Source organism: Chroicocephalus ridibundus, chromosome 5 (assembly GCF_963924245.1).
Source record: "Chroicocephalus ridibundus chromosome 5, bChrRid1.1, whole genome shotgun sequence".
In the NCBI taxonomy this organism is placed as follows: Eukaryota; Metazoa; Chordata; class Aves; order Charadriiformes; family Laridae; genus Chroicocephalus; species Chroicocephalus ridibundus.
Window position 1 is genome coordinate 27022431 of NC_086288.1, and position 18367 is coordinate 27040797.

The 18367-nt window shown below is 37.6% G+C and overlaps 2 protein-coding genes across 8 annotated transcripts in view; one reads left to right on the top strand and one right to left on the bottom strand.

Annotated features, from left to right (window-relative positions):
- Positions 1-472: 472 nt before the first annotated feature.
- GIMD1 (GIMAP family P-loop NTPase domain containing 1) lies at positions 473-6833 on the top strand. 2 transcript variants are annotated; one of them, XM_063335742.1, is made up of 3 exons: positions 473-1008; positions 2567-2988; positions 5795-6833. In XM_063335742.1, the coding sequence occupies exons 2-3, from the start codon at positions 2596-2598 to the stop codon at positions 6065-6067; spliced, it is 666 nt and encodes a 221-aa protein (XP_063191812.1). In that variant the 5' UTR covers positions 473-1008; positions 2567-2595; the 3' UTR covers positions 6068-6833. The 2 variants fall into 2 exon arrangements, with proteins under 2 accessions (XP_063191812.1, XP_063191810.1); XM_063335740.1 differs by having other exon boundaries at positions 474-2988; positions 5795-6831.
- Positions 6834-6850: 17 nt separating this feature from the next.
- AIMP1 (aminoacyl tRNA synthetase complex interacting multifunctional protein 1) overlaps positions 6851-18367 on the bottom strand; it is a 43848-nt gene continuing 32331 nt past the window's right edge. For all 6 annotated transcript variants that reach the window (XM_063335734.1, XM_063335735.1, XM_063335739.1 and 3 more), the window contains 2 exons: positions 15330-15498; positions 6851-8161 (listed from right to left, as the gene is read on the bottom strand). In XM_063335734.1, the coding sequence (XP_063191804.1) occupies positions 7995-8161; positions 15330-15498 (336 nt within the window). In that variant the 3' untranslated portion in view covers positions 6851-7994. The remainder of the gene's footprint in view (positions 8162-15329; positions 15499-18367) is intronic.

Sequence of the window (18367 nt, forward strand, 5' to 3'; positions counted from 1 at the left end):
AGCAGGACTGGGGTCTGGAAAGTACTTTCCTCTTCCTCCCACCACAGACAGTCTACACACCAGATTCTTGCTCTCACTGTAATGACACATATCTTAATACCCTTGGAGTAAACAAGTGCCTCCACCCACCTGGGATTTACAGTCAGAGAGGTGGCTTATCTAAACCTTTCCTCGTGAACAGACAAGAAGGGCTCACTCCACTCTTCTGTACTATTACTATTAAAGCACAAATTTGTATTTATTTCCACTAAGGCATACAGGACTTCAAATCAGTTACTTTCCCACTTGTGGGAAATTGTCTAAAAAGCAAGAGGTAGGTCCTTTCTGGACAATCTTTTTATCTCTAATTTTAATGCTACTATAGCATGGCAATGAATGATGTTCGCAATAGAAATGTATCAAGTTATCAAGCCAACAGCTAAGGCACATGACTGGCAGTTAGGCAAGCCTTCAGTTTCCTTCATGATTTGTAAATAATTTCTGTATTTTAATCCATTTTTTGATTATTTTAATCCATTTTTCTTAGGCAAACAGCTTTACATCTGCATATGGTTTACATTTTGCTTTGAAAATATTGCAATTACTAATTCATCGCAATAATAAAAGAAAGCGCATACGCTCTTCACATGCATATATATGAACACACATTCAAGAACATGCAATACAAAGTCATCTCAGTACCTCCATTATCACTGTCACATTTAACTGCTGGTAGAACTCAACTAACTTTGAAAAATATCAACTTCAAACAAACACTAAAGCGATTGCAAAAACTGTATCTACAGTTAAGTTGAAAAAATTCAACAGTGCCAATTAATGGCCAAATGTATCCAACTGAACGAGGATCTATCAGTAATAGATTAACCAGATTAATGTGTACGTAACAGTCAAAGCAAGGTACATTGTCACTGTTAGTTTCAAAGTCCACATAATATGAACGTCTCTTTATACTGCACACATGGTTTATGAATGAAGTCTGAATGAAAGAGGATTTTAAGGGAAAATAAGGTAAGTGACATAAAATGAAATCAATCTAATTATTTAAGCGTAGACTGCTTACAGGAATAAAAAGAACAAATCCTTGATCATGATTTAAAAAGGAATGCACAAATGCATGACCACCATATCATATTATTATGCTACAGAAAAAGAATACAATGCACATCTAGACTGATGGATAACTGACAACAACCATTTCATAATGTGTCCTTTATAAAAGGTATTCTTAAAAAAAATTAAAAAAAAAATAAAAAAGAGAAAATTGGTCATCAAAAAACCCATTGCAAATTCAATAAGGAATATCAGCATGTACGGTATTCAATGTCGCCTGTAACTAAATTGGTATGTTAACAGCTCTCGCATGTCTGTCTTCGTACTGAAATTATTTCAAAAAATTGATTTGGGCACGGATTGAATATGAGGGAGAAAGCTTGAACTGCACATGCAAGAACGTAAATAAATTAATCACAGGAAATCTCATTCCAAAATTACCCACGATCTCTCTCTGAGTACCTTAAAAAAACCCAAAAACTTCCTGAAGTTCAGGTGTCACTGATAACTTAAAATCAACTACTTATTTGCCAATGTAGTTTTCCATTTGAAAAACCTCTGATTTTAATCATCCAGTATTCCTGTTAGACAATTAATGTGCACCAAGACCCCTGCAGATACTGGATTACACAAAAGTACAAAGAGAATGAGAAGGCTTATTTATGAACAATTATAGTAACTTTAAGTGATACTTAGGTATCTCTCCCCTCTCCATCCACCAGTCTATGCTTTTCTTTTCCACTAACTATGCCATAAGTCTAAAAGGTTGTACAGTATACATTTCCAAAGTCTCGATTTCACATGGGGTTAGAACCTGCAGCATTGGCAATTTCAGCTCTTCTTTTTTTCATTAAGACACACTTATATTTATCTGTATCAGAAAGCCCTTTTGGATTAGTCTATTTAAACTTCAGTGGTAGCTGATGAAAGACATATTCTAAGCTGTTTTCTGCTGTGAAAAAGTGCTCCTTTAAAAGCTACTTCTCCCTAAAACAAGATTTACTTCCTGAAACACAGTCACTCAATAATAGCAGCGTGTATTTGTCACCATTCTCTTCTTCCACCCCTAGTTCTCCCTCCTTCTCATAACCTACTCTCCCTGCATGCCAGTGCTGTTTTTCATGGTTATTTCCCAACTCCGCCCTTGCCTGTTGTCTCTCCTTAGCTTTACCTGCTTTACTTGTTCCTAAAACTCTTCTCACATTGGATTCTTTCCCAGCTCTTCAGTTTCTGCCAGTGTCGGAGTGCAGCCTGTTAGGTTGCTCTCGTACCTGTGACACCTTCCATGAGGTCTTGTTATTTCTAAGCAACTGACTGGGAAGGAGAGCAAATATCCATCTTTGCATCAGAGAGAGGTATATGTGCTGTAGTGAATGTCTATCTACACCACACACTCCTCAAAACATTTCAGGCAGGGAAGGACGCTCAAAAGACATTCAATTTTCTAATTTTTGCTGATATATGGGGGTTTTTTAAGTTATCTGAAATGGCTCGTGTTATTTGTTCCTTCACTTAGTGACAGGTTTGTGGATAAAAGCATAGACAATGGTGGAGAGCAATGAGATGACCATCAACCTTGTTGTCCTTGGAAGAACTCAGACTGGTAAAAGTGCTGCTGGGAACAGCCTGCTGGGCAGCTCAGACTTTGAGACTCATCGCTCCCCAAGCTCTGTGACTACCTGCTGCAGCCTTGGACGCAGCTGCCGAATTTCGGGGATTATACGAAGAAGTGGCTGTGAGCTAGCACTCCGTGTTCAAGTACTTGACACTCCAAGCTACCCCCACAGCAGTCTGAGCAAAGAGCAGGTGACAGACACAGTGAGATCAGCCCTGGCTCACCACTTCGGGGAGGAAGGCCTGCATCTAGCTCTCTTGGTCCTCAGAGCTGACTTGCCTCTGTGCCCAGATGAAAGCGATCACACAATTCAGTTCATCCAGGTAACAAATAAATAAATAAATAGAAGTCTCTGCCTTAACAGCAACTCTTTTGTGTTCAGGTGACAACAGCTATGGAAGAGTTGATTGCAAAATTGAAATAGAGAAGTGCAGCTGAAAACGGGAATACTTTCCAGTCCAGCAGTTGAAACACACCATTCACAACTCCAACACCATGCACCATAGCTACTAAACACGAGAAGAAGCAAGAACTGCTCTCTTTTGTATGTGGGCTCAGCATAAATGAATGTAGGAACCAAATTTAGCCATCAAAGCAAGCTCTTCTCTCAGAAATTATACTTAATGCTTTATCATGACAGATCTAGCTTGTTGAAGAGAAATTCTATTTAAAGCAAAAGTCAGGTTACCTCCCTCTCCTGCGGTCTGTATAGGACCAAGGCAGAGAGCGACAGGTCCAAAGTCACGCAGAAAATCTGACTGACCTGGGACAAGAATGTTTAGCTCTGTCCTGCATTGTCACTACTGCTCTATCTGTTCAAGAGAAAATAACTTAGAAAGTTACCATAAAATTTACTCTGGCTGAGGAAAATTTCCAGCATAACTGCCTTGAAGCAAACATTTTGCAGCTCCTGGGGGAAATTTTTTTTTTTGCAAGTAGGTAAGATATGTGGGAAAAGACATTGAAAAGGAATGGCTTTCTTTTCAGTTGGAGATTTCGCATTACTGTGCATACATATCTTTGGAGAATGAAAAAAAAACCAAACAACAAACCAACAGATATTGCTCAGTTTATGTATCTGATCAGATGAACCAGGTTTGTATGATTTAGAAACAAAGGGTTTCAGTTATTGCCAAAGTCTGCACATTACACTTTGCAGCTGTTACACTAATGAACTTTCTAAAAATCTTTAGGGCTGGAAGGTTCTTCCTGGTCCATCAAGTCTTAAAGCCTGCTGTAACTGATATTATCTAAATATATAATACATATGTAGAGAAAAATATACCAATATATAAAAATATTGATAGAAAAACAGCTTTCAAAATGTCTGATTTGCTTTCCTGTTCTTTCTGATTACTCTCTATGGGTGGGCTGCTCCACACTTTTCTGGTAGTTTGAAAGTTGGTTCTAATTTCAACACATTCTTACTCATTGTCAGTTTACATATATTTGTTTTCAATGCTACCCTTTTTCCTTATACAGTTCTCTCTCTCTCTCTCTAGTTCATGGTATTTAACAGAAAGCAGTATTTACTTAAAATATCTTTAGTCTAAGCCAATGAAAAATCATCATGCTTCTAGTTTGAGACTGTTTTGGATCAAGTCCATATGGGCATTAAAAGCATAAGAGAAGCCACCATGCCTTTTGTCTTTAAATGGAGCTTTAAAACCCCTACTAGAAATGAAATAAAACATGTTTAAAGATAATAATACCACTTCCTTCTGCTTCATGATTACAACAGGCTCTCAGCTTAGCTAATAGTTGGCTTTTTATTTATTTTTCCCTTAAAAGATTAGATGCTGTGATTCCATCAGCCAAACACAAATAGGGCAAGACAGCTGCTTGGGTGCTGGGACTATGAACAGTAACAGCTACATTTCAGTATGTCATTCCAAGAAGACATCAGCACGAAGACTACCTTTAGCAATCAGGAGTTTTCACAATGATCCTCTGCAAATTAGGGATGGCACATCACTAAAGATGGCATATCAGCAGAAGACTACTGGCATTTAAATCTCTGCATTTTTTAAAATTTAATAACATAGCCTAAGAAATTGAGAGAGTGGCAGATATACATTTCAGAACTAAAATTAGCATTGACCTTGAGTCCTCAGCAAACCAATACAGTATCCTCTTTCTCCAAAACTGATAACCCAACACTTTCTTAGACAGCTTATGCCAAAATTTTTAATTTTTAAAATTTTTTTTCATCCCTACCGTCTAAATGATTCATGATTCTATGATTCATCCCTACTATCTAAAACAGATTAACGACTATCAATACACCAGGTTTTTCTAACTCCCTGCTTATCTTGGAAGTAGAAAGACAGCCTTTAAAGCAGTTTTGTACACCTTGGTATTTAGGTTACATAGTTAAGATCATTGCAAAGCAGACTTTATTACCAAAGCAGGCTTCTTGTCACATGCAGGAGTTAGCATGATTGCCCCGAAGTTGTAATTTCATTTACATCTGTAAATGAAAGCCCAATCTCTTACTTGCATTAAAATTTTCTGTACTTACTGACAAAAAAGCAGCTTGTTTTCTCCATTCCTCTCCATCAGATGAACTATAGCACTTAAAGACAAACTCTCTGGCCCATCACTTCGGTGAGCATTTGATTTGTGTTCTTCCTGAATTGCTGAAAATAGTTCAGTTTTATGGAATACAGCTGGAATTGCAGTTGGTGTTACATAGAAATTCATCATTTATTTTTTTCAACACAAGGTGATTTGGTGATTTTAAAAAAAAAAAAAAATCAAAGAGCTGTAAAAAGCGTAGAAATATGGGCCTGTGGAAACTACTGATGTAAACTAATGTGTGACATAGCTAAACAATCATTTTTCCTTATTTATACAGATATTTTTTTAACTGGAGAAATTCTATTAACATCTGTAGTAAGAGAACCGAGAACTGCTAGTACTGCACAACCACATATTTCCACTGAAAGTGGATGTCAATGTCTTGGGAAGGTGAAAAACCCCAGAAATTTCAGCAACTTGGATAGCATGAACTGGATTACTGCCAGGCAAACAACATATAACTGGTCTGTTAATGCATAAGTATATGAAGTGGGAGTGGGGAAAAGGAACAAGAAGAGATAACTATTTGAAATTTGTTTTTCATTACAGGAACTTCTGGGTCCCACATGGAAGGATTTCACTGCAGTTCTACTTACTCATGCAGACAAGGCAGAAGAGGCTGGATTCAGTGAGGAAGCATATTTGCACAGTGCCTCAAGTACCCTGTTGTCACTTTTGAGCTCAGTACAGCACAAATACATTTTCCTAGACAACCAGAAGACCATAATTAAAGAGGAAAGAGCTATTGTCTTAAGAAAGCTCTTGAATTTTATAAGACAAAATAATTATCAAGTGCTTCTACCTAAACACAGCAAGGAATAAAATTAGCTTTCAGGTATTCATTTGTCTATTTTCTATGGTAGGTAACATTTAATAAAAGAAATAAAAGAATAGAAACCATCAGCTGGAAAATTGCACATCCATACCAAATACCTTTGAACACACAGTTGGAAATATCTCTTTAGATTACTTGCCTTTCATACAGTAGCTCACACTACTGCATCCAGAATTCTAGCTTCAACCACAAAATCAGAACAAGCTAGTGCTCTATATCACGCTCCTAATACGTATGTAGTCACAAATGAGTGTTTATGCTACAGCAGATTGTATATTGCAATTCATACAGAACACAGATCTGGAAGAAAAAAAAAAATAAACGTGCATGAGCTCAGACTGTAAGGGAGTCTCTTTGCTCAATTCTTCAAGCTTTCAGAAGTTCCTCTGAATTCCAAAGTTTGTAAAGAGCTTTCCAGTATTAAAAGCTAAGATTTATCCGCTGTAAAAGTATTTCCTTACCTTGATTCAGGATTAATTAGAATTGAGATTTTGAACTTTAAGAATTTTGTTTAATAAGAAATTATTGGATATGTAGTTTACAAGGCAGATAAAAAAGCTCCCATGTGCTTAAAGCTATTCAGCACATTTAAAAGTACTAATTACTATTGCTTATTCCCAGATGCATGAAAAATTAACACAGTTTATAGGCACATACAAAACTAATTCAAAAAAGAAATCTGTTCATCTCCTCTTTTATGCCTGTTCCTTTTAATTTTATATCGTTGTCATTTTGTTTTCTCTCTCAGCTTACTGGATGAAGTTCAAAGCCTACAAAATTCAAAGTGGCTAAGTTTTTTTATTTCAGTGGTTAAAAAAGCACTTACTGTTTCAGTGGTTAGACAGCAACCACTTAAATATTATATACCAAAATATCTGAAGTATCTCTAAATAGTTACTTAAAAGGTTTATTGATCTGAAATAGTTATTTTCAGATTATTAAAAGGCAGGAATTAAAAGAAGTAATTTGAGGCTATTACCATAGCAACCATGACTACTTGTACTACATTATTATGGAATAACTCTAATTGTAGAAACTGAAAAAGCTATTTCTGTTATAACCAAAGCATCTTTTGTATAAAATATCATTGCATAAAAATACATTAAAACATAAAATGAATTGACTTTATACTTGTGTGGGCATTGGAATCGGATTTTTTTTTTGGTAGTATTTGACTAGCTCTGGCAATCTATTTGCTATTCATTCTTTCTTTGTACTATCTATCATTTGGAAGGAAATATCTAGGTGGACTAGATGAAGAACTATTTTAGCAAAATGACAGTTTTGATCTTATTGACATTAAAACAGTATGTCTATTTATGCATCTTCGGGCATAAATGGCCATAGTTTAATCTTCCCATTACAACTGTCTGCAGACTTCTGAGACAACATAGCCAAGAACAAAGTTGCACAGGCTTATAATATACCTGCAAACGGACTGGAAGAAGAGGAGAAAAACTATTAAAAGGTGACTAGAAGAATGCAGATGATTGTAGTTGTCACCAACCAACTGCTCGTTCTGCACCTCTTGAACAGCAGTTAGCACACAAGAAACATCGCAGAAATTTTTCCTTTTTGAGATGCTCTTGCTCCATAGATCCTCTAAACCTTTTAGCTGTCCAGAAAATATGCGTGCCTGCCTGTAGTTCTATCATGAACAAGCCTTGGCAATTAAGCCTTGAGCATTGAATGGTTAATGACTGTTGACAACACTTAACCTCAAAGACAGTAAGCATGGTGAATGAGTGAACGGTGAAAATGTCGGAGCCATAACACATTCTGTACCTCTGGAAGAGGACTCAAACAAAAAAGGTATTAACCATGCATTTCAGAGGAGTAATATATTCATGGGTTTTATTGTGCTTGCATTACTTTCCATTTCAACATCTGAAAAAGCTTCTAATAACCATTTATTTATTTAATTCCACTGTTTGCCATGGTCTCTGCCCTGCAGACTCCTTTCCCTTTCACTTCAAATGGAACTCCTTTGTACGTAGCAACACACTGGTCATTGGTATGAAGATCAGGTTGGATTTGCTCCCAAATCTTCTTCTTGGGATTAAGTTCCTTCTCAGGATCTCCTGTTTCAAAACAAAGAATAACCTAATAGCACACAGCACAGAAAGCAGAGCAAGAGCTCTATGTACACATCTGTGACAGCCCAGATAGCATCACTGCACACACTTTTAAGGGAAAAAAAACACATTACCTGCAATCTTCAAAACAAAAACTTTAATAGGAATTAAGGACTGTCTAGGAAATGTCTCCAGAGCCTCTCTCAAACCATTGCTAGTTGTTGGTTTACAGAATTTACTAGAGACCAAAATGATTCCGAAGAAGTAAGTAGGTGTGGACCACAGAAATATAGTACTCACCAATGCACAGATTTGTTGGCATCTTAAGTTTAGGAACTACTGAATTTTTATAAGCCATTAATATTAAGTGAATTTAGCAAGTGCCCTTGCAATTGAGAAATATTGAACTTAGACAAGAATAGTCCAAAATTAGGATACTGACATATAATTTTAGTTCCAAGTTTCAACACTGTTCTGCTACCTTTTGTACTATTTGACAACAAGCTTTAGTGCCTAAAACAACATAAGCATTAGAGGTCAGCTTGTATTTCAACAATGATGGCCTCAGTCCCCTGTTTCCGTGTGTACCCCATGATAAGCTACCTATGCCCTAGAGGTATTGACAGTCTAACTACATTAACAAATCTGACTATTTAAGGATCTCTAATGACCACAAAATACAGTTTTTCTCCTACTAAAGTTTTGAAATGCTGTTAACAAATGACACAGAATAAGTGAAGTATTCCAGAGTCATATTTTTGCTATTTTTAAGTAGGCAAAAAATACAAAGCATAGGAACAAAACAACTAAGCTAAATAAACTCTCTTGCTGTAAAGATTTATGCTCAATAAACTGCTTCCTGCTGACATAATCTAGATAAAGCAAGACAACAAATTCACTGTACAATTATTTTCTGTTCAAAGGTCAAGTAAATTTAACCCTGTAAATTCTAAGAAAATGCAGATTCTCTTAAAGAAAAAGGAGATTTCATTAAAACAAGTTATTTAAACGTAACGCTGTTGGGTGCTCGTGACCTCTTGTGTGTAACACAGGCAGGACAAATTAAAAAAAAACCACACAAGACTTGTTTTAAATATAATTAGAGCACATTTAAATGCTGAAAGAGATCCCATGCCATTTCATCATTGATACAATATATATATATGTGTATATACATATGTGTATATACACACACATATATATGTGTATGTGTGTGTATATATATATGTGTCTGTATATATACACAGACATTATGTGTATGTACATGCGTATATATACACATATATGTATATACACACATATACATATGTGTATGCATATATATACATACATATATACACATATATATATATATATGTGTCTGTGTGTGTGTTTGTTTTTACTTGCTTGGAGTGCCATATGGGCACCACTTTGCCAAAACTATTAAAATCTTAAGTTCCAGAAGAGGCAAGAATCAAAAAACAAATCCTAGTAAATAGATCCTCCCTGATATCCTCTCAGAAGAGCCAGGAGTTCCTAAAGGAATATGAGGAGCTCTCCAGGTGAGCAGAATGTCAAGTACTCTCATCTTCCACTACTCAGTGTCCACAAAGGTTCAAGAAGAAAAACTATTAAGGCTACAGGGATTTTAATATACAGATTTCTAGTAGCTGGTTGAAATTAATTTCTGCTTGGTGTATTCCTGAGTAGCTGACCAACAAGCAGTTAAATGAACTACTGTCATTCCAGCCTGCCTTATTGTTTTTCTCCTTTAAATGTTTTCAACGATTCAATCTACTCACATTCTCAATGCTTGCAAAAGTAAGTTACTTCCGCCTGTAGACAAGTCTAACTTCTGTAGCTTTGATATCTGTGACTGTGTAAGAGAACAGAGAAATCTGTCCTGATCTGCTTAAGTAGGCTAGCCTTACCAGAGCAAGATTCAATAATGCAGTCGAGTTATTTTACAACAGTGCACTTAATATTTAAAAGAAAAATCAGTAATACCATTAATAAATTAAACATTTAGACCTAATTGTGCATTTTCACAAAAATAAAATCCTGCTCAATGCTTAAGTTCATGAACAAAACCAGACTTGGATTTAGACCAAAGTGAATGTATACGAACTATTAAAACCATTAAACAGAATGTTAAATGATCCATTGCGCATTTCCTTACCCCTCCTCAAATATAAAAAGCTAGTGAATTTTTTCAGTAAGAAAAAAACCTGACTTTTATTATAAAAAACACGCTTTGGATGTTAATAAGTTTCTTTGGAATCCTGCATCAAGCTCCCTTGGGATCTGTGGCGAGCTCATATTAGATTAGTATAGGCACCGATTTTAAATACTACCAGAGCTTCAGGCTGTGTATTTTCCTGTGACTTCTCCTCATTGCATTCCTTCTTCCCAGAAAATATTCTTTAGAAGGATTTCTATAAATAAATAAATTTAAACTTGTAATGGTTTAATGAGCTTCTCACTCTATTTACATAAGAAGAGCCAAATAAGAGGTCCCAAATTTTCTTAAACATATCATCCACGTGTAGCAGTTTTCTGGGGGGAGGTGGGGTGGACAATGACGCAACACACCAAACCCACCAGAAGTTCAGAAGTTGTTAATCACTTGGATAAGAAGGTAAGTGACAACAATCTTAGTCTCTAGCTAAAAGAAATTTAAGAAAAACCCTAAAGCAAACCAAAACCAACGAAGAGTATTAATACCTTAGTTTACAAAGGCAACATGCAAAAGACAAATATGCAACAAATGAAGTTACAGAAGCAGATGTCAGAATGATTTTGTAAGTCTCCATCCATCAATGCTATTTTTCTTGCTTTTTCCTACTCACTTCAAGATAATCAAATGACAAGTCTTAAAAGTCTTTAAAATAAGTTTTATGTAACTCAGAGATGCATCACTCTACTTTGAACTACTAAGCATTAGGTATATTTTCAAAGTCAATGATTAGCTAGCCTTAATCTCATACCTAAGAATTTTCCTGAGAAACTATATATGAAACATTAGGAAACAGCTAACATATTTCAGACTACAATCTTTAGCCCTGGACCTATACACTGTTCATATAGGTTGTAAAAGCCTTAATTTGGCACTTATCACAGCTCCATGTCTTTGGCTCCCTGTCAGAAGGAAACTGATATAAAGCACAGAAAGCCTTGTATCCCAGGCTGCAGATCATAATTTTAGAACTAGTACAACTTTTACACCACCTTTAGTTTATTCTATGTCTTTTAACAATCAAGACATCAACAGATTATCTGTATGCCTTAACACCTGGGAATAATTTTAAAACAAATGTTTCTTTCTAAAACTGATTTGCTCTAGGAAAAGCTTTTTGCAACTATATGGAGTCAAATAGTTTAATTATTTTGAGAAAGCTGACCTCAATAGTCACATGCAAGAAAAGACATGCTGGTTAACAGAGAACAGAACTACTACCAGCTCTCACATTATTTTCTAATGCCAGGTACATGAAGTTACTAGAGATATAAGTTTGGAGTGAGGTTCTCTCTTAGACAAAAACAGTGCAAAAAGACCCTCCACCCCTCTAAAAAGCCACATGCCCAGGTTGATTTGTACGCCATTTTGCAGGGCTTATGCACGAGAAGGGTTTGCTCTACAGCTTGATGCACATCCAGAGCAACAGAAAGCAACATGAGTGTATCGTTGCATGTAACAGAGGGCAAACATCCAACATTTAATCTATCTTTACTCATGGATATGTGGCAACCACTGGAAGTTACGAGTTAATATTCCTACAATTTAGGCAATGGAATTGCTGAGGCCTTTCAGATTTCAGTACAGCTTACCAGTTCTGCATCTCAACTAGCAAGCTTGGTATATTTTTAAAACAGAAATCTAAACATTAAAAGAATGCTGCAAGACTGATTTCCTTCTTAAACACAGTATTATTTTAAAACTTTTTCAATCAGAGCATTAAATCACAGCAAGCTGAGCTTTCCTCCTGTTTCTAAAACACCTAGATAGACCATTACTTCCTTTATCATACACCAACCAAAATACCTATTTTTTTAGGCCATCACTCTCAAATCATGAGAGGTATAAAAATATCTATATACATTTATGAAAGGTATTTCATGCAGATACATCCAAGCGTAGAGCTTGCCAAGAGGTTCATAAATGAGTCTGACCTCGGTGCCTGGGAAGGTCATGGAACAGATCCTCCTCAGTACCATTACACGGCACATGCAGGAGAACAGGGTGATCAGGCCCAGTCAGCATGGGTTTGTGAAGGGCAGGTCATGCCTATCAAACCTAATATCCTTCTATGATAAGGTGACCCACTTAGTGGATGAGGGAAAAGCTGTGGATGTTATCTACTTGGATTTTTGCAAAGCTTTTGACACCGTTTCCCACAGCATTCTCCTGGAGAAACTGGCTGCTCATGGCCTGGACAGGTGTACTCTTCGCTGGGTAAAAAACTGGCTGGATGGCCGTGCCCAGAGAGTGGTGGTAAATGGAGTTAAATCCAGTTGGTGTCTGGTCACAAGTGGTGTCCCCCAGGGCTCGGTGCTGGGGCTGGTTCTCTTTAATATCTTTATCAATGATCTGGATGAAGGGATCGAATGCACCCTCAGTAAGTTCGCAGATGACACTAAGCTGGGCGGGCGTGTTGATCTGCTTGAGGGTAGGTTGGCTCTGCAGAGGGATCTGGACAGGCTGGACCGATGGGCTGAGACCAATGGTATGAGGTTCAACAAGGCCAAGTGCCGGGTCCTGCACTTGGGTCACAACAACCCCATGCAGTGCTACAGGACTGGGGCAGAGTGGCTCGAAAGCAGCCCGGCAGAAAAGGACCTGGGGGTGTTGGTGGACAGCTGGCTGAATATGAGCCAGCAGTGTGCCCAGGTGGCCAAGAAGACCAACAGCATCCTAGCCTGTATCAGGAATAGTGTGGTGAGCCGGACTAGGGAAGTGATCATCCCCCTGTACTCGGCACTGGTGAGGCCCCACCTTGAGTAGTGCGTTCAGTTTTGGGCCCCTCGCTACAAGAGGGACATTGAGGTGTGGGAGCGTGTCCAGAGAAGGGCTACAAGGCTGGTGAGGGGTCTGGAGGACAAACCTTATGAAGAACGACTGAGGGAGCTGGGGTTGTTTAGCTTGGAGAAGAGGAGGCTGAGGGGAGCTTATCACCCTCTACAACTACCTGAAAGGAGGTTGTAGAGAGATGGGGGCTGACCTCTTCTCCCTGGTGACAAGTGATAGGACGAGGGAAAACGGGTTCAAGTTATGTCAGGGGAGGTTTAGATTGGATATTAGGAAACATTTTTTCACTGAAAGGGTTATTAAACATTGGAACAGGCTGCCCAGGGAGGTGGTGGATTCACCATCCCTGGAGGTGTTTAAAAAAAGGGTAGATGTGGTACTTAGGGACATGGTTTAGAAGTGGCTTTTGTCAGGGTAGGTTAAAGGTTGGACTCGATGATCTTAAAGGTCCCTTCCAACCTCAGCAATTCTATGATTCTAAATAAAACCACTGCTGTACAGCTAGAAATTATCAGAGGTACGATAGCTTAAAAAGGTTAATATATGTCTATGTAGAAAACAGAAAGCTACCCCATTTTCTCACACGTGAAAGCCAACTTTTGAGCAACAAATTCATCCTGAAGGTGAATATTTTGTTGGTAAATGCACACAGACAACTCCACCCAATACAGGGAATACTGGGAGTTAGACCACTTTTTCTTAACATAAAGCAATGCAGTGATCCTGACCAGAATACCACTGTTTATCAAGAACTCAATGATCCACATTAACAGTTGTCCAGAGTAGGTCCGGGCTTCTGCTGTGCTGCACAAATTCCTACGGCACAGGATAAACGTAGCCAGCTGATTGTAACAGAGGAGCCTGCAGGCAGCTCTCACGTGCTACCAGCAACTGAGCCACCTGCGTGTCCTCACCTTTATGGACTAGTGTAGCATCAAGTTCTCATTCAAACTTCCTTTCTGTTTGATAGTTGATGACTAAGAGAAGACAACAATAGCTCGAACGACCAAAAGAAGAGAATCTCTTCTATCGACAGGGACTGCACAGCATGCTGCAGGTGGATCAGAAGCCCATTTGATGCTGCACCAACTCGGGGTTCCCATCAACTGTGCAAGGTAAGATTATTTATACTACTCTCTCTTTTCAGTGTCAGCTCTAATAAACAAACAGCATTTTAAATTATACTTTATGGAGTCTGAGTGCCTTTCTTAGTGGGATCATAATGGACTGGCACCTCCTGATGAAAAACACTTAAAACCATGATAGAGAGAACAAAATAACAGTGCTAACAAAGAAAACAACAGGAGAAGATAAATCTGACCGTATCCCTTTCAGCTTGTGAGAATAGTGAACTGGCATTTGGGTAGAAGGGAACCATTCATCAACATGCTACATCTGTGATGGTTATTTGAATTCACAATATGCAGGGTGAGAAACTAATCATTTTGTAGATGACTAGGAGGTGGAGGAAGTACAAAAATGAATGAAAATGATCTTTTGAGAAAGTTTAAATTTGATTATTTTCTTATTTATATTCTGAAAAAACACGGATTTATTTATTTATTTAATTAAGTGGGAAGAAGTCCAATGTCTGTCTTTGGAGACCCAAAGAGTCATTTGCTTCCAGACAAATGTATAAAAACCCTAGTGTTTTGAGTATTATAGGTTCCTCTCATAAATAGGAGGCTTCCAACTCCTCCATCTCCTCCAACAACAACAAAAAAAGCCTACCTCAAGTTCTGATACTTTAATTAGGGGGAGGAGCCGGAATCAGGAACTTATTACTTCATCACTTACACTGAGACACTGGGAAAGATGCTTTATATTTGCTTATTGTAACTTGCAAAGTGCAAACACATTTGTCTGTACACTTCAAAAGCAGAAATACTTCTCAAGACTTAAAGTGGGTAATTTTACATTAAACTACTATACAACTTTTTCAAGTTACAGTTATTTCCCTGTATTTTCCAATTTTTGGCAGGTGGTTAAGTATTTTCAATCCTTTATTTACAAAATCTTAGCACGCTAGTAATAAAAAAGTTTGAATATATCTAATTCAGAAAATTTCAACAAAAATTGCAACCAACTTTAAAATACTGTTTTATCTGCTTCAACAATGAGGTCATTTTGGCATACCTATTTCCTTCAATTTCCCAAATATCTACTTACCAGGAAAACCTTCAAAAGTGATTCTATCCCCAGGTACTGCCCCGGGCGGGGGAGCCAGAATTTCCACTTTTTCTGGGGAACTGGCACACATCACCATTGCTTGCGATACTACCCCTCTCATCTTTGCAGGCTTCAAGTTACAGAGTAGTATTGCCATCCGATTCTGCATCTTGGGGGAGGAAAACAGAAGGATGTGAGTACTTAAGTGCCACACGCTTTTGGGGACTCAAGGTATTTCATTATAACAAAAGAATTACAATGAAGAAACCTTAACATGGACAAGAGAACCATACCGCAATAGATGCACAATTTTAATGCCTGCACACAATAACATCTAAACCGGTTAAGAGCTGGCCAGTGAATAATAGAGTAAATTCCGAATTGTGACACACTTACCACAGAAATACCAAACGTGCAATACAAAAATCCAAAAACCAGGCGATTCATTTCACCCACATTCCACCTTTACTCATTCTAGATCACCACTTAAGTCCACTTTCAATATAGCACTATTAACCAAACCATTTCCATTTAATAATAATAATAATAATATAAAACCACTCTACAAATTAGGCTAGCTCATAGATAAAAATTTCAAACTGTGTACTGGAAGAATACAGGTGTTCTACATAATTAGCCCAGTTGAATCTTAAAATTTATCTTATTTAACCCAAATGCTTTGAATTTTTTTAACCATTGAAAATGGCTGTATATACTGTGCACCGCAATTTGTCATAGCAAAACTGTAAAACTAGATTTCTTCCTTTGTTCTTTTATTTGAATAAAATTTGTAATAGTAAACCACAGAAAGCACACTTTGTTAGAGGAAACTGCCACACTTTAGCCTAGAAAACAAACCACACTTTCATACTGAACAAAAATTACACCCAGAACATTCTTCAGAGACTGACAGAAAGGAAGCCTTAATTCCCATATTCTGAATGCACACACACACATATATGTATTTCTAGATTTCAGTCTTTGTGCATTACAATATAAACTTTAAATAAAACAGCAGGATTAATACTTAACAAAACTCCTATGATCAAGTATTCCGAACACTGCATGTTTTCCAGTAGAACATTTTAAAAAACAAAAATATAAATCTCCAAAATGAAGCACTTATAATGAAAAGATGATCTTGCATAAATTTCAAGGCAGACCATTGACTGAAAATTTCTTAAGTTATTGCTATAGGTATAAATTGCCCAAAACACAAGAAATAGCTGTAAGATATCAGTGACTCTAAAATGCAAGTTGTAGACATTATCTAGCACTATTAGCAAATGGATATACAGAATAAAAGAAACAAGCTTTCTGCATTTGATACTCAACTTTAGTTTTGACTAACTGGAAAAAATTCTAGACTTCAGAATATTGATTTTTTATTATAGATTAAACAATTGACAAAACCAGACTGCATTAATACAGAAATAGAGATCACCACCTTCATCAAACTAACAAGAAAGAAAAACAAACTAGTATCACATCATTCCTTTCCAATCACAGTGGCCCAAATGTTCATATATAGCATAAAATTTCTGTATGAGAAGTTGATTACTACTACTAAATTAATATCAACATTTCAAACGTACACATTATCTCATCACTTTCACTAGGAAGTATCTTCAAATGTTTTTGAAAAACTGCTCTAATACTAAGATAAGCTCATAAAACTCAACCAGGCCAAGTGCAACGTCCTGCACCTGGGTCAGGGCAACCCCAAGCACAAATACAGGCTGGGCAGAGAATGGATTGAGAGCAGCCCTGAGGAGAAAGACTTGGGGGTGCTTGCGGACAAGAAGCTCAACATGAGCCAGCAATGCACACTTGCAGCCCAGAAAGCCAACCGCATCCTGGGGCGCATCAAAAGAAGCATGGCCAGCAGGTCGAGGGAGGTGATTCTACCCCTCTACTCCACTCTCATGAGACCCCATCTGGAGTATTGCGTTCAGCTCTGGAGCCCTCAGCACAAGAAGGACATGGAGCAGTTGGAGCGGGTCCAGTGGAGGGCCACAAAGATGATCAAAGGGCTGGAGCACCTCTCCTATGAGGACAGGCTGAGAGAGTTGGGGTTGTTCAGCCTGGAGAACAGAAGGCTCCGGGGAGACCTTATAGCAGCCTTCCAGTACTAAAGGGGGCCTACAGGAAGGATGGGGAGGGACTCTTTATCAGGGAGTGTAACAATAGGACATGGGGTACCGGTTTCAAACGGAAAGAGGGTAGATTTAGATTGGATATCAGGAAGAAATTCTTTACTGTGAGGGTGGTGTGGCACTGGAACAGGTTGCCCAGGGAAGTTGTGGATGCCCCATCCCTGGAAGTGTTCAAGGTCAGGCTGGATGGGGCTTTGAGCAACCTGGTCTAGTGGGAGGTGTCCCTGCCCATGGCAGGAGGGTTGGAACTAGATGATCTTCAAGGTCCCTTCCAACACAAACCATTCTATGATTCTATATGTTGTACTGATTTCACAAATAAATGGTAAGAAAACCCATAAGTTTAAATAAATGTTTTTGTAAAACAAAAAGAAAAACCTACCCCAGTACAGTCAGCCATAAAACAAACATTGCTATGTCAAGGTTTTGGTTTTCCGTTTTATTATAAATGGCTCAGTTTTTAAACTGTCTTCAGATAAATGACAATTCCCTAAGTTAGAGAAAAAAAGAAGCTAGACCTCAGTAAATGCTTCCTAACGATGCAAAAGCTTTTTGGTTTTAGTTTTTTGTTTTGTTTTAAACTGGTTGTGCTATTTTTTATATAAGGGACTTTCTGTAATGTTTCCAGAAAACAGGATTTCAATTACAATAGTAAAACCCTCTGTATTCATGCATAGTAAGTGCAAAAAAATGTTTATGAACCATCAAGGAATCTGATGTTTCAGTATTATTCTGTCTGCATTGCTCTTATGAGATCTTTTTACAGTAAATGATAAATAAAATCCTGAAATGTGTCATATACAAAGAATCAGATCCAGTAATTCTACTGATGGCCACTCCCTGTAACGCCATAAATGAGACGAACAAGAGAAACAATCTAGT